This window comes from Drosophila miranda, chromosome 2, assembly GCF_003369915.1.
Source record: "Drosophila miranda strain MSH22 chromosome 2, D.miranda_PacBio2.1, whole genome shotgun sequence".
In the NCBI taxonomy this organism is placed as follows: Eukaryota; Metazoa; Arthropoda; class Insecta; order Diptera; family Drosophilidae; genus Drosophila; species Drosophila miranda.
In genome coordinates, this window is record NC_046675.1 from 3,441,432 (window position 1) to 3,456,405 (window position 14,974).

General features: G+C 44.6%; 2 protein-coding genes across 3 annotated transcripts; one reads left to right on the forward strand and one right to left on the reverse strand.

The window, feature by feature from the left end:
* The first annotated feature begins 2,028 nt into the window (after positions 1–2,028).
* On the forward strand, positions 2,029–5,807 carry LOC108157235 (elongation of very long chain fatty acids protein AAEL008004). The gene is made up of 4 exons (XM_017289195.2): positions 2,029–2,066; positions 4,076–4,266; positions 4,349–4,914; positions 4,974–5,807. The coding sequence occupies exons 2-4, from the start codon at positions 4,206–4,208 to the stop codon at positions 5,247–5,249; spliced, it is 903 nt and encodes a 300-aa protein (XP_017144684.1). The 5' UTR covers positions 2,029–2,066; positions 4,076–4,205; the 3' UTR covers positions 5,250–5,807.
* Positions 5,808–8,277: 2,470 nt separating this feature from the next.
* Positions 8,278–13,985, reverse strand: LOC108157570 (elongation of very long chain fatty acids protein 7). 2 transcript variants are annotated; one of them, XM_017289689.2, is made up of 4 exons: positions 13,839–13,985; positions 9,859–9,962; positions 9,598–9,788; positions 8,278–9,413 (listed from the first exon to the last, which is right to left on the reverse strand). In XM_017289689.2, exons 2-4 carry the CDS (start codon positions 9,914–9,916, stop codon positions 8,679–8,681), a joined length of 984 nt encoding a protein of 327 aa, XP_017145178.1. In that variant the 5' UTR covers positions 9,917–9,962; positions 13,839–13,985; the 3' UTR covers positions 8,278–8,678. The 2 variants fall into 2 exon arrangements, with proteins under 2 accessions (XP_017145178.1, XP_017145179.1); XM_017289690.2 differs by lacking the exon at positions 13,839–13,985 and adding an exon at positions 10,959–11,351.
* Positions 13,986–14,974: the final 989 nt, after the last annotated feature.

Genomic DNA, 14,974 nt, shown 5'->3' on the forward strand with positions numbered 1-14,974 from the left:
TTTTGGCGCCCCATCCGCCGGCCTTGGGGACAAACACGCACACACAGCCATCCCTCCACAAACGCACAGAAATGCCAAAAGCAATATTTATAATTAATTTAGAAAAAAAATTGTCCCATCTGCCATTAAGAATTCTACAGAACGTCCGACGAAACGAAATGAGCCAAAAGACAAATTTTTTTTGCACAATTAATTGTTGTTCGTGCGACTGCTTTTGTCTACGCAATTTTGTACTTGCTGGAGAGAGGCAGGGAGCGGGGTACAAACAAATTCAATAATAATTGTTTAACGGTTGTTCGCCTGCTTTGTTTTCGGTGTCTATGTAAATGTTTGCGGAAGGCATTTGCATAACATGCAGAGGCTCGCGGCTGCGGCTGGCTGAAGCCCCTCTGATCGCGAATGAATCGATTCGGCAGCCGCATCGCCCAGAGATAATAAACCAACCAATCTTTTGCATATCATTATGATCTGCTATGTGTCTGGTGACGGCGACAGACAAAAGCCCAATGCAAATTCCCAAGCCGGAAGAAAAGGCAACGGCACACGCGGCGTGTGATGGATTCTGTTGGAAAAGGAAACCTGCTCGCAGGGATTCACACACCAACCGACATTCACCCACATCTTATGCAGTCAAAAAGTATTCGCCGATTGCCGCTGCGCTGGTTATTGATTCGCATATCGAACAATCTAATCGACATCGAAATACACATTGCCATCGCAAGTTCAAGTTTAATTCGCCGGTGACACAGTTAGCATAGCCAAAAGTTGAACTGCGAGTGACCCCAGCCTTAGCCTCCGTCTCGGTAGCGGTGTCTGTATCTGTATCTGTATCTGTATCTGTGTGGTCTCATTAACCATCCAATACCGAATCAATGTAGTCTTGACCCGGAAGTGGCGTTAATCGATGCGCTGTGATCTTTGTGGATCGTTAGAATCGATTGAGAGCCCTAGGCCCCAAAAGAATTTGCATGTAAATTATTGGCCAGAGCGCGTGTCTCCTTGAATTAACTCGCTTTTAATGGAACTTTACATCTGAAACATCCACAAGAATTGTGCCAACAAATCCGTAAATTATTCGTTGCTATTAACGCTTTATGCTTGTTTAAATCAGTTCTGGCATTTATTAAGAGTTGTAAGCTTGAGAATTTTGTGGACTGGGCAGTTTTCCGCAATGGCCCAAAAAGGTCAACAGAATTCTTAACCAGCTACGCATAAGCCCCTAAGAAACATATTCTTCTGGAGTTCAACATGATGCGGAAAGAAATCTAAAGAATACTCAATCTGGGTCAAGGCTGATCAATCTAAAATGGAATAAATCTCAAGCCGAAGCGATGAAAATGGAGGAATTGGAAGAACATGAAAGCGAAATCGAATGAAAATCTCATTCGTGTACCAAAAAGAGATTCTGTTTCAGAGATTCTTGATGAGGCAAGTAATAAATATTGAAAGTTTCATTGGCTCATCCTTTAAGATCCTCAACGAATGCTGCAACGCTATGTGCATATTTATTGAAAACTATTCAAGAATTTTTTATGAATCTATCGGATTGTACATCCAAATACAATAGAAAATAAATTAATATTCTGGCAAAATCAGGCAGCAACAACAACCGAACGCACATTCATTTAGAATCATAAACAAACACAGATAGAATTATGGCCAAAACCCTATAAGCTGTTGCCATCATAATTTTGAATTCTGAATAGAAAAACGAGACCAGACCAATCGATGTGTTCGATGCGACTCGATCGCAGCCTCCAATCAAACGGAGCGGCACAAAAGAACATTTCGGCCCGAAGATGAGGCTGAAGATGAGCAGACGCCAGAGGCCCCCAACAAAAGTTCCCCAGCAAACGGACCAAATAGAAACAAAAACAAAAAACTGAGACCAAAATCGAAATCGAAACAGAAACAGAAACAAAACCAATAGAGCCCCAAAAACAGAGCCAAAGAAACAGCGAAACCGAATCGAACCTTTAGACGAAATTTTTATACATAGCGCCGTGCAGCTCGGCGTAGCAGTTCAGTGCGCGTACAAGTCTCGTGGGTAGCGGATGCCAGCAAAGGTCTCTCTCTTCACCTCATATATACTATAGTACTACCACCATATAGTGCCTACCTTACTAGATCAGATCAGTCATAAGAAGCGACAGCAGCAACAAAACAAAAAAACAGTTGTCATGGTGTTAACATTAAGAGTTGTCGTAAATTAAGTGCACGGCAATCGAAGCGATTGCAACAGGTGCCCCAAAAGCTCTTGAAAGTGTGTGTATGTGTGCGTGTGTGTGTGAACTATCAGATCAATCAAATGATATATATATGTAAATTTAGAAGAAGAATCAGAAGGAGATGAAAATCTTAGAATCCGAAACTTCTCCGCTTAGAAAGGGCATTTTCCCACATTTCCCTGGCAAGGTCAACGGTTGCTTCATATTCGAAAATTGAAAATTGGCAATATTTGGTCTGGAATTGAGCAACAGTTGACACAATATTGTGTGCGTTGGCTTTAGGCGTGGTCAAGGCCCATAGCCAAAAAAAAGAAATCGAAAGATCTTCAGAAAGAGAGCCGCCGACTATTTGGCAAGTGACTAGCCAAGTGGAAATGCCCCATAAAATTTGTTGACAACGATCAGCCAGACACGACGGAGCATTAGGCTGGGCTGCCAGGTTTCCCAGCAATGTCACCAGAACTGGCCATAGACTGTGGCAAGGTCGTGCAACGATTTTACCAATTGATAAACTGGATTTTGCTTGGAAATATCTGTGGGACCACAAAAGCGTTTAGCACCTTTGCTATCGTGCTGTCATTTATCGCCCCATTTTTTAGCCCCATTCTGCCTTGATTGCTGCAGCTAATATTCATGAGAGCAAGTGCAGGAAATGGCTGGCCGAAAACCACAATAGCCAAACCCGTTGATAGTCTCGCTGTTGACCAACTTGCCCTTCAAAATATTTATGCTTCATTTATTATTATCTCAATTTGTTCCTCACTTTGCACACTTCACATCTCTTGAGATCGCTCTCGAGATGAAAAGCCCAAGAAGCTGATCAGAATAGCCTCGAAAACGAGCAAAGAAATACAAATCTTATGCGATTGTTGGTAGCTCAAGAAGTTGTGTTCGGTATTTCTATGGGCCTTAATCGGTCTTTTGCCAAGTTCAAGTGTGAAACTGGAAGTCAATGAACGTCATTTCATAATTTCGTATAATAAGATGGAGTTGACTGCTTATTGATGGTATGATCCTGCTTAAGTAAAGAGGATTTTAGGAGGATAAAGAGGACTTAGGATAGAGAACCTTAAAACACTTTAAGCTGCACATTCAATGCAGATTTCGTCCCAGAAGAAAGGTTTGGGTTCTAAATTAATAAGGGGAAAGTTTCCAAAGAGATAGAAATCCTATGGTAAGAGCATTCCGTCTTCGATGCAATTCCAAGAGGAACTCCAATCTAATTTTGTTGTAGATTTTAGCTCAAAGAGGAGTCAAAACAAAAAGCTCAACACAAAATTAATTTGTTTCGAGTTTTGGGGTGTTTCGAGTGTGTTGTGTGTGGGCATCGCATCTGCTGTATTCGTTCCACACGTGAGTCGCCGCGGCGTCTCGGAGTCCGTCCCAATTTGCTGGCGGGCCGTGAGGTAACCATCGCCTCCCCGTGTGGTGACCACCACCAATTTGTTGTGTGTTTTGTTTGTTGTTTAATTCATAATAATGAATATAATTTACTGTTACTGTTACATGATAATTTTATGACATTTCACCTCCGCCAGCGAACGGCGACAGCTTTCAGTATCTGCCGCACCAGAAAAGAGAAGATGAAATGAAGACAAAGGTCTTGGTCACTTTGCAACCAATTGTTATTCTGTTTCGGCTTTGATTATTAGTATTATATTTATTCAGCTTTCGGAACTCCCGGCAACAGTGCCCCGCCATCCCGCCATCCCGCCATCCCGCCATCCCGCCATCCCGTCATGACAATCAATTACTAGTGGATGGCATTAACATAATTTAAAATACAAACTTGAAAACCTCTTTCGCTCATCCAGACTTCGTATCCATGCTTCTTCCCCAATCTTTAGATTTGGCAAAACTCGTTCGCTTTGGACTTTTGAGGAACGTTGCGACGCGAGCTTAGCAGATTCTTAAATTTCACATCGAAGATACAACTACTATATACTTTTGTAGCGCGACAAAAGCGGGATATTAAAAATGGCTGCCGTCAACGCATCGCAAACCGATTATTGGAACTTTCTGTTCATCGAATTGGCAGGTGAGTGATCGTCCGTCCCCCTCGCTATAAAAGTTACATGGAATCGTTTTACTCAATCTTGTGGGTACCTGTTCTCCTGTAGATCCCCGCACCAATGACTGGTTCCTGATCAAGTCCCCCCTGCCACTGCTTGCCATCCTCGGCCTTTACCTGTTCTTCGTGCTGGGATGGGGTCCGCGCTTCATGCGCGACCGGAAGCCCTTCAAGCTGGAGCGCACCCTCCTGGTCTACAACTTCTTCCAGGTGGCGCTCAGCGTGTGGATGGTGTACGAGGGTGTGGTCATCTGGCAGACATACAGCTGGCGGTGCCAGCCCGTCGACTGGTCGCGAACCCCTAAGGCTTACAGGGAGGCGCGCGTCGTCTACGTCTACTATCTGGCCAAGATCACCGAGCTGCTGGACACGATCTTCTTTGTGCTGCGCAAGAACGATCGGCAGGTGACCTTCCTGCACGTCTACCACCACACCGTGATGCCGATGATCAGCTGGGGCACCAGCAAATACTACCCGGGCGGACACGGCACCTTCATCGGCATGATCAACTCTTTCGTGCACATCATCATGTATTCGTACTACTTCCTGTCCGCCTTCGGGCCCCAGATGCAGAAGTATCTCTGGTGGAAGAAGTACATCACCAACCTGCAAATGGTGAGCCATCAATGGGACATCTCACACGGTTTCCTGTTCTACAACTTGTAACATTTCAGATCCAGTTCTGCTGCGCCTTCATCCATCAAACCCAGCTGCTGTACACGGACTGCGGCTATCCCCGGTGGTCTGTCTGCTTCACCCTGCCCAATGCCGTCTTCTTCTACTTCCTCTTCAACGACTTCTACCAGAAGTCCTACAAGAAGAAGCAGGCGGCTGCCCAGGCCAAGGCCGACGCCCTGATGGCGAACAACAATAACGAGAGCTGTGCCAAGGATCTGAATAAGGTGGCAGCGAAGGACCTGGAGCTGAAGCAAAAGCAGAAGGCCTTGTAGGGTAGATGTCATACCAATCCCTCCCCCTTTCAATACTCATACAAAGCGGGGCACACACTGAGAGCTGATACCCCATGATGTTCTATGTGCAACTTTGTTGACTAATTTCTTAAGTAATCCGCCGCCAAAAACACGTAAAACAAGAAAACGAGACACCATACACTCGTCTATTGGAACAGATGAGGTTTTCAAGATACAGATACACACAATATCGTATGTAAATGTTCAAACAGTTAAAATTGCTTTTTGCAGCCGTCGCCATCATCGCTCGCCTCGTTTGATGTCCGCTGAGGCGGACACCAGATGAAAGAAGTGCTTGTATGTCTTTCGGTCAAAGCTGAACTAAACTACAAGTAAGTTAGGTAAACCACACAGAAGATGATGAAGAAGAAGATGTGTTAGTTGTGTAAATAATTGTAGGTACGCATATGAATATGTTTTCTTAAGATTTTATATACGCATCGGTATGTAAAGTAGTTATAAACGAAGAGAAAAAGATATTTACGTCTAGCTAAAACAAACAAAATCTTACAAATAAAACTAGAATTTTTTCTACAAAATTTTATAAAAACAATAAGAATGGTTCTTTGTTTGTTCAATGAATGGATTGATGGATGTGGTTGGGGTGGGGCCTTCAATGGATTGATTCATAGATATAATTCCTCTTTGATCATCTTCAAGATATGTTCAGGAAATGTTTGAACAATTGATTTGCCTAAAAGTGCTTTCGATCATAACACGATGTTTAATTGGATAACATTCGAATGGAATTTCCAGATCCAAATCCATTGTTTGATTAGACTGTGAGAAAATGTCTCTTTTTCTCCTTTTCACTTAAACTCACTTCCTATGATAAACCTTTGACGTAATCATAAAAGCATTTGCTTAAGGAACTATTTACTCTTGCCCGCGTACCACAAAAGGTTCATGGTATTTGTTTAGGTCACACAGCCCCCAGCCACACCTTCTTCCCAGGCAAAGTGTTCTCATTGATAATTATATGACCAACACCTGACACATGCTTAAGGAAATCCATTCTCAAGGAACGCATTTCAGATTATATACAATGGTCGGATCAAGCTATTCATTCATTCATCTGCGGAAACCAAGAGATATGTACATATGTACTTAATCGCAGTGATATTCGAATTTGAATTTGGATAGGCGTGGCCCGAACAGGTCTGATGGTGGGGTGATGTTGATGCCGATGGAGCATGTCCAGTTCATGAATTTTTACGAGGCGATTCTCTGAGAACACGGTCCACACACAGCGGTAGCAGAAGATTGGGACCACTTGCCATCGATGATCGTATCGTCTTGCCTCGGTCCGGATCCGCTCATTAGAAGCTCATTTAAAAGGCACCTTGAGCATACACGCAGAAAAGCTGAGCTGTTAAGATGAAGATCTGATAAATTCCACAACACAACATACAACCTTTTATTGATCAATCAGTCAAAACGGAACCCAAAGCGGAAGTGGAAACGCATCTTCAAGTGGAGTTGCTGCCAGTCGCTCTGCGGATACAGTATTCAATAAAGCCGGTTTGGACAATTGACCTTGATCTTGACCACAAACACATGCACACAGGCACACAAAAGCCGAAAGCCCAAAGCAAAACCTCTTTTGCCTGAGGACTGGCCCAATCGGAGCCAGTTTATTACGTGTTGTATGGCATGATCATCATAGATCTGATCAGGCTGTTCAAACATAAAGAAAAAATCAGAACTAGTTTTATAGAAAACTACCCTGGTATCCAGAGTTCTTCTTTCATTGCATCCAAGTGAGAGAAAATATACAAGGAAGGAGATATTAGGGGTACCGGACATTTATTATTCAGCTTTAAAGTGTTCAAACTTTTCCGGGTCCGTTTTTGTACGGTTTTCTCGTCTATTATCTACAAATTATCTACGCCCCAACTACATGTCTCGGTGGCGACACCTGTCCGAAGGTCTCTTCATTGAGGCGCCACTGCAATATCTTCCATATTTTTAATATTTTCATATTTTTGGCTTAAACAATCTAGATTTCGATGCTGATCATAAATATATATTGTTTAATGGGTTGGAGCTTACCACCGAAGGGCAATTCTACATTTATTTTACATAGATTCTGTAACTAAAAAAAATAGTGCACACTTTTTAGCTGAAAAGCTGCAAATTTTCACGATTTTCTGGAGATAACTTTCCTCCAATTGTGGCCGTAATTTACAAAAAACCTCCTCAGTACGGTTAGTTTTTCTTTAAAGGCAAATTTGAGTGAAAATTTGAGCCTCATAGCAGTTCTCGTTCAATCTTTAGGTTGATTGACAGTTTTTGGCGATGACCTATGCAAATTGCCGCGAATTTACACTGAAAAACAGTCTAATATAAAAAAGTTCTTGGGTAAATATCGAAATTCGTTATATGGCCCTTGAACTTTGACTTGAACGAAACGTTTTTGGCCCCCCTAATCTGCATAAAAACGAGTAGGCTATTCTTTAAACGTTGCTCGGCGTGTGTGTGTCAGAATTAATTCGAAAGAGATCAAAAAAAGGAATTAGAATTTCTAATTTAGCTATGACCACACTCTCTGAGTCGCCATGGTGTCTGAGCCGGACCCGAAAACGGGTTAGAAGCCATTGCATAACCAGCCCAGCAGCCCAGCAGCACGCGTGCCAGGTTCCAAGTTCATGGCTAGGAGGACTAGCCACAGAACAGAGAATTATCGTACGAGATTGGGGGACTGGGATATTCAGAGATACAGAAGTTTCGGGGACTGGGATATTCTGAGATTAATCGTAAGGTATTAATCATGCTGCCGTAATGTGCCGCTAAAGAATATCTGGTAGATGGCAGATCTGCATAATTTTATTGGGGTGGACAGAGAGAGCGCGTGGCCGGCCCGGCACAAGAGTTCGGAAATGATTTGGGTATGGGATCGGCGGGTGCCGGCGCTGTCATAAATAATGGGATACAACAGGTTTTAAGATTTTTGTTATCTAATGCGAAACCCGCCTCGAACCGGCAAAGAACAGACACAAAGCCTTGGTTTTGTTAAAGATAAAAAATCAAAGTTTTATTCAATTTTTCTTGTTTCCGAGATGACAATTCGAGAAACGATTTACGGCTGCATTTCATTAATAAAAACTCTATTACACTCGCACACTCAAAATCAAACGCAAAATCAAACTCAAACTCTGGAAAACATTAACACATACTCAGTCAGACTGTCCACAATCAGATCAGGCACACTCTTACGATCCTAGCTATTTTTTGGGTTGTAATCTTCGGCTGCTCGGCATAAACATTATACATACATCGTAGATAGTACGTTGTGCCTGCTACAGATGCGTAGATATAGAGATTAAGATACACTACAAACTAAACTAAAGCCCCGCTCTACAAAACAATAATTGCTAAACTGAAACCCAACCAAACGGGGGCTCGCGCTCATTCCACCTTCAGCGGCTTCACGCTGTTGTTGTTCAGATCGATGTATGCCTTGGCCGGCTGCACCTGGCTCTGGCTCTGGCTCTGGCTCTGACTCTGGCTTGTGATCTGGGTCTGGGTGGGCATGCAGCCCATGCCGCCGGCGGCGCGGAGTGCGGACTGGGCCAGACTGCTGCCGGTCCGGGAGCTGCCATCGATGCCCTTGTTCTTGTTGTAGGTCTTGCGGTAGAAGTTGCCGAACAGATATAGGAAGATGACGGTGTTACCCACGAAGAAGAAGGTGAGTGTCTTGGGCATGTTGCAGCCCTTGGCGCCGACGGCCAGCATGTAGCCGAGGATCAGGACGAACTGGATCAGCTGGATGCTTGTCATGTACTTCTTCCACCAGAGGTACTTCTGGTACTGGGGTCCCATGGCCGCCACCATGTAGTAGAAGTACATCATGATGTGCACGCCCGAATTGAGGATGCCAATGATCACGCCCTGCTCGCCGGGCGCGTACTTCAGGTAGCCCCAGGAGAAGAGCACGGTGATTGTGTGGTGGTAGACATGCAGGAACGACACCTGGTTGTTCTTCTTGCGCAGCACAAAGAACGTCGTGTCCAGCAGGTCGATGATCTTCGAGAAGAAGTAGAACCAGGCTCCCGAGTACAAAGCCAGATTCTGTTCACGCGTGCGATTGATTTCGCACTTCTTCGAGAAGATGGAGGATATCACGTTGCTCTCCTGGATGGACTGTAAATGAACGAGTGAAATGAAATGATTAGAATATGTGAATATTCAATATATAGCTGCCCCCATTTAGTATGTCGTACGAGCACGTTTATAGGGTGCTTATGATAACTGAATAATACATCAATGGGGAGCATCAGCAGCCGCTTTATGGTCTGAATAATTATGACGGGTTTTATGGACTCACCGTGCGACACATCCAAATGGAGTAGCAGACCTGGAAGGCGTTGTAGAACACCATGATACGCTTCAGATCCATGGGCTTGCGGTTCTTCATGAACTCGGGTCCGATCTTCAGAATAAACGCAAGGTAGAGTAAAACCACACCAAACACAGGCGCTGGCGAACTCATCAGGAACCAGCTGTCTACAGTCTCATCTGCACACAAATGTTTGGGAAGTTAGTTTGAGTATTACCGAAGAGTTTTCCCCATTAATATTTTACTCACCCACGCCCTTGGACAGGCCGGAGATGCGCTCCTCGAATATCTTCATGTAAGTAGTCATTGCGGCTGCTTGGGTTTGGTTCCGATTCGGATTCTGCAATGGGCAACTGCAGGATGGGAGGAAAGGGGAAACAGGCTTTAGAAATTTTCGCCCAAAATCGAAAATTCAGAGCTTGACGTCCGCACGCCGCGTTGCCAAAATATTGAATGAAAAGATATTCTAAAAGCCCGAGTGCTTAGAGAGGCTTGGCACGTTCGAGAGTCGCGGCTCGAGAGTCGCGGGCTATTGATTATGCTAGCGAGACGAGCGTGATCCGCATTGGAATGCCAGAAGCCAACTACGCAAACGCTTTATTAATGAAATGTAAGAGAAGACTTATTTAGTTATCCCATATGCAAAACGGGACGAGCACCGAGGCAGGCGAAACCCAAATCGAATGATGAATGACGACAGACGAATCCAGATAAAAAGCTGCAATCCGAGGCTGCCACTGTTGCACCCCAATGGCGCACGAGTATGATTGCAACTTGAAAATTGCCATCTCGAAATCGATAATGGCTCGAGATTCGCATTATAGAGATGCGATGCGATGCTGGTGGCTGTTCGCTGGTGGCTGGCTGTTGGCTGCTGGCTGGGTATTTAAGATTCTTGGCTGACCACGACCGCAAGTCAATGGCTTCGAAACCTGAACAGAGCCAAACTCAAGGCTTCATTTGAATTTCTCGCCTTGGCACTAAAGTCGATCTAACTTTGGCATTCATCTTGTACGAGTATCTATGTGTCTGTATGCCGTATCTCTGTGTTTATATCTCCAAGATAACAACCAGCACACTCACATCGTTTATGTTCTAGGCATTTACATAGTAGCCATTGCCAAGCCAATCGAAGCCATTGCCTTCGTGTCTTCCTTTTGGGCGATTGTTGGGTATTGTTATTTAAATTGCACACGGAACATCACTATTCGATTGAATAAATGGATGCGATCCACCGAAATGTATTCAATTACAAATGTCTTAAGAACTTGTTCTTGTGTAACATTCGGTTTTTCGTTTTTTGTTGGTTTTATAGTTTTAGTTATAGTTTCTGTGTGTTAACCACTGACCTAGGCAACTCGAACCGGAACTTGAGGCAGAATCTTCTGGAATACTATTAGCGTGTATAATTAGCTGGTCGCCACATATCCAGTTTGCGGCATCGGCAGGGAGATCAACTGGGTTAGGTGCTCTCTAACTTTGCTATATTTATAAATATTTTCCAGCGCACGGGTATACTTGATTTGTTTGTGTGTTTGGTTTGGTGAAAAGGAACTTTAGAATCAAGGCCTTCTTGGAGTGTGTGGTTTAACTTAATGACTGTCAAATGACTGGAGTTTTCAAATCGCAGCGTTTCTGGGCTCTAATGTCAGACAATTTTCATGGATCACATGGCGGGTAATTGAATTTGGAGAGCCTTCGCATTGAAAGTCGCCATTTGCTGCCACCTGCCACTGCCACTGCCAGTGCCAGTAATTGGTTATACACGGCGTATGATTGATATTTTGCGGACTGCAACCGTGCGACTGCCAACAGCGACTGAGACTGGGGTCTCTGTCAGGGTTACAGCCCCATACCCGTGTACCCATTCCCATTCCCATTCCCATTCCCATTCTGTAGCCCATTCCGAAAGCAATTCCTAGACCCATTCGTATGCAAGGCACTTGGCAGCCGTAGATTGACACTGGAGACAGGAAAAGTGAGCTCTGAGCATCATCACGACCAAAAATGTGACGCCAATCGACACGACGTCTGAGTCAGTAGTCACCCGTTCCACTGGCTGTTGACGCTGTCACCTCCGCCTGTCCTCCTGTCATGTTCTAAATTTAGGGGCACCCACACACCTCCTCCCACCCCTAGTGCTAGGCTCTTCTCGGGCTTTGGTACACTTTTGTAAGCCCAAAGGCCGCCGGACCATTGCTGGTGCACGCTGGGACTCTGTCTGAGGCAGAGAGTCTTCCGGCTGCCCCGCCTTGGCCAGTCGACACAAAAAAGCTCGACAAATAGGAACAAATAAATTAAGAAACGAACAAGGAGAAGTGGCAGCAGAGGCAGACTGCCACGCACGCATAAAATATGTGTTTTGTATGCATAATTGATTCTGGTTTTTGCAAATTTCATACCCTTTCAGAGGTGCTTGTCGAACGCCTTGTCAGCATTATCAGAACCGCGACTCCGCTGTGGATTTACCCAGCCCCCAGGTCTCGTCGCCTTCGCGTGCTGTACTCGAACGTACATGTAGGTCTGCCGAACATTTTGAAATGTTTAACAATCGTTCAGCTTCAGCTTCAGTTTCAGTTTCTGGTTCTATTTTTTGGCCCGTCTGTGACTAATGCGAAAAGTACGAGTATCTAAACACCCAAAGGCTGTCTGGACAGTGCGGAAAAGCCCCGCAAAAGGCGTTAATTTTTATGATTTTTCAACATGAAACAAAGAAAAAAAATAAACAACTTAATTTGCCACTAATTTCGGATCTAATGAAGGCCGATGGAGGGCATTAGCATTAGTCTTCTACTCATTGTCCAACGAAACAAACCATCTGTGATTCATTTGCTATTAATGAGCCAGTCGCCAGATTGCAGCTTTTGCATGTGTCTTTTGCATAATTGCATTTGGCAAATGCATGGCACAAAAAAAGATCTTAATATTTTGTCGTCAAGTATTTGACGAACCTCATGTATGGGGCGGATGTTTTCCTATCGTAGCACGATTTTCACACGCATTTGTGTTGTGTAAATGAAAACAATCAACCAGGCATGTGAAGTTCCCGAATACATTAGCCCTATCCCCATCCCCATCAATGGGTATAGGCAGTGTGTTAGACAGAAGAACTCAGCGACAGTGACGGTGACTGTAAGTTCAACCTACAGTAGAGGGTATACCATGGGGTCGAGCAACCCTCACTGTCGCGTTCTGACTCGTTTCGTTTCGTTTCGTTTTGGGTTTCGCGAGGAGAGGGAGTGCAACAGGTTAATCATTTAACTCTGGCTGTGTCAAGTGCATATGTTTTATGGTTTCATGCTTGCTTAGCGCAGTAAATTAATTTTTTTTTTCTGTTTCTGCCAGCCGAGGCATTTACAGCAGAGGAGGAGGCAAGGCAGCCAAGCCAAGCCATTGCGCCGAGTCAGCCGAGCACTTGGCAACCACACATCCACATCCACATCCAAATCCACATCCAAATCCAAATCCATAGCTAACACGGTGCCCAGCGCCAGAGTCAGAGTCTGAGACAGGTTCGGTTCAGAGTCAGAGACTTTTTGGGCAGACGCTCTTCTGACAATCTTTAATTACTGGGTAAATATTTGCAGCGTTAATTGGATTTTTTCTCTTTAAAGTCGGTGTGTTTTCTTTTTGTTTTTTCGTTTTTTGGGAACTGTAACGGATGGATGGAATGGACGGGAACCTTTTGCAGGGGAGTAGGTACAAATCGTCATGAAATTTGTTTGCTTAACCATGATTTCATGGCTGGCGGTGTCGGGTCTTCGCAATGGAATCAAATGATGGGGTGCAGATGGAGGCCAGGCACCTGATGCAGCTGCGAATTGAATTGCAATCGATTACAAGTTCAAAACGTTTAGTTTTGGCCGCCCCAATGCTGCCAGAGTCTTGGCCTTGGCTGACTGGCAAAATTGCAGCTCCTCAAGCCAGTTTTTAGCATTTAATCTATGTGCAATGCATTGGGTTAAGGTCGACTAGAAAATCTCAGACAGACAGCAGTCCCCAGTCCCCCAGCAGCAGCACCACCACTGCCATCAGAGGAGTACATATCACTGTCCAAAGAGCAGCGAAAAAAGTTAAGTTGGTCAAGTCGATTGCAACCCACTTTTGCTTGCTGGCAATCCAGTTTCCACCGATTTGGGTTAGGAAATGTCCCGTCCCGAAAACTTGCTCTCTAATTTATGCAACACTTTCACACCACAGATGTCCCAAAAATTCAATCACTTCCGTACCTGTTCTGGCCGCTCTGTGGATGGCTTCTGCTTATATTCTGCACGTACGCGTATGGAGTTCCCTCCGAGGAATCAGCTCACTCACTCACACACGCCGCACGCTGGAAGAGATTCGGACTCGACTGGGGCCAACGCCAAGAAGACACTAATATGGAGTTCTACACGCTCGGCTGTATAAATAAACAAAATGAACGAGCTTCGCGGTCTCCGGGCCCGGGCCGGCCATGTTTTTGCCTTTGACGTCGCTGCCGCTGCTGGCGTCAGCTTGAGCTGCGCAGTCGGCTATACGTACAGGTATATGTATGTATGTACATACATATAGATATAGTATATTCTCTGTCTGTCTTTCGACCCGATGCCAATGCAAGTCGAAGCCGCGTTAATGGCCAATTTTAGTTTTCAGTTTTGTTGCTCGGTTTTTCAGATCTCCGGTGGTAAGGTCAAGTTTGAAACAATTAAAGCGAATGTGTTGGCCAAAAAGAAAGCAAAACTGTTGGCTCCGCTTTTCTGCCACTGCTGTGGTTTATTTTGAACAAGTTTATTAACCCTATACCCAAATTGGCCAACAAAACATGCAGATCCTATCGGAAAAAAAACAGCACACCCGCCCAAAAGAGAAACCGAAAACGAAGACGAAGAGAAAAGGGGGATAGACGAATACCAAAATAAAGCAAAATAATGTTTGGCTTTAAATTAACCGCTAGACAATTGATTTATTATCGTTGTCACGTCAATACAGTCCTCACATTGGGTCTGACTCAATCGTGGGCTTATATGACACTCGCCACAGCCCCACCCCCTTCCCTTCCCTTCCCTTTCCCATTCCCACCCCCATCACCGACCTGACTGACGGCGGACACTGATTCCGTCTTTATTACGGTCTGGTCTATTTACTTACGCAAATCCATCACTTAGCACATCCCCAGGTATTTTGGGAAGCACTTTGCCGCTCCATTGATGGGATTTCAACTCACTTTCCACAAATGTCGGTCAGGGGCCACGGCCACACCCACGTGCTAAGTGTCCGGACAAATGTTTGCCAAAGTCCGTGCACTTTCCATCATCTGGTCGGCGACGCAGCGGAACAATCTTCCGGGTCTTTAGCATTTTCATGAAAAAAAAAAACAAAAACACAC

Excerpts from the sequence above, each read along its gene's own strand:
- LOC108157235 (XM_017289195.2), top strand. The coding sequence starts at position 4,206 with ATGGCTGCCGTCAACGCATCGCAAACCGATTATTGGAACTTTCTGTTC. Across the intron at positions 4,267-4,348 it reads TCTGTTCATCGAATTGGCAG|ATCCCCGCACCAATGACTGG; the intron begins GTGAGTGATCGT and ends GTTCTCCTGTAG. Across the intron at positions 4,915-4,973 it reads ACATCACCAACCTGCAAATG|ATCCAGTTCTGCTGCGCCTT; the intron begins GTGAGCCATCAA and ends GTAACATTTCAG.
- LOC108157570 (XM_017289689.2), bottom strand. The coding sequence starts at position 9,916 with ATGACTACTTACATGAAGATATTCGAGGAGCGCATCTCCGGCCTGTCC. Across the intron at positions 9,789-9,858 it reads CGGCCTGTCCAAGGGCGTGG|ATGAGACTGTAGACAGCTGG; the intron begins GTGAGTAAAATA and ends ATTTGTGTGCAG. Across the intron at positions 9,414-9,597 it reads CCATTTGGATGTGTCGCACG|TCCATCCAGGAGAGCAACGT; the intron begins GTGAGTCCATAA and ends GTTCATTTACAG.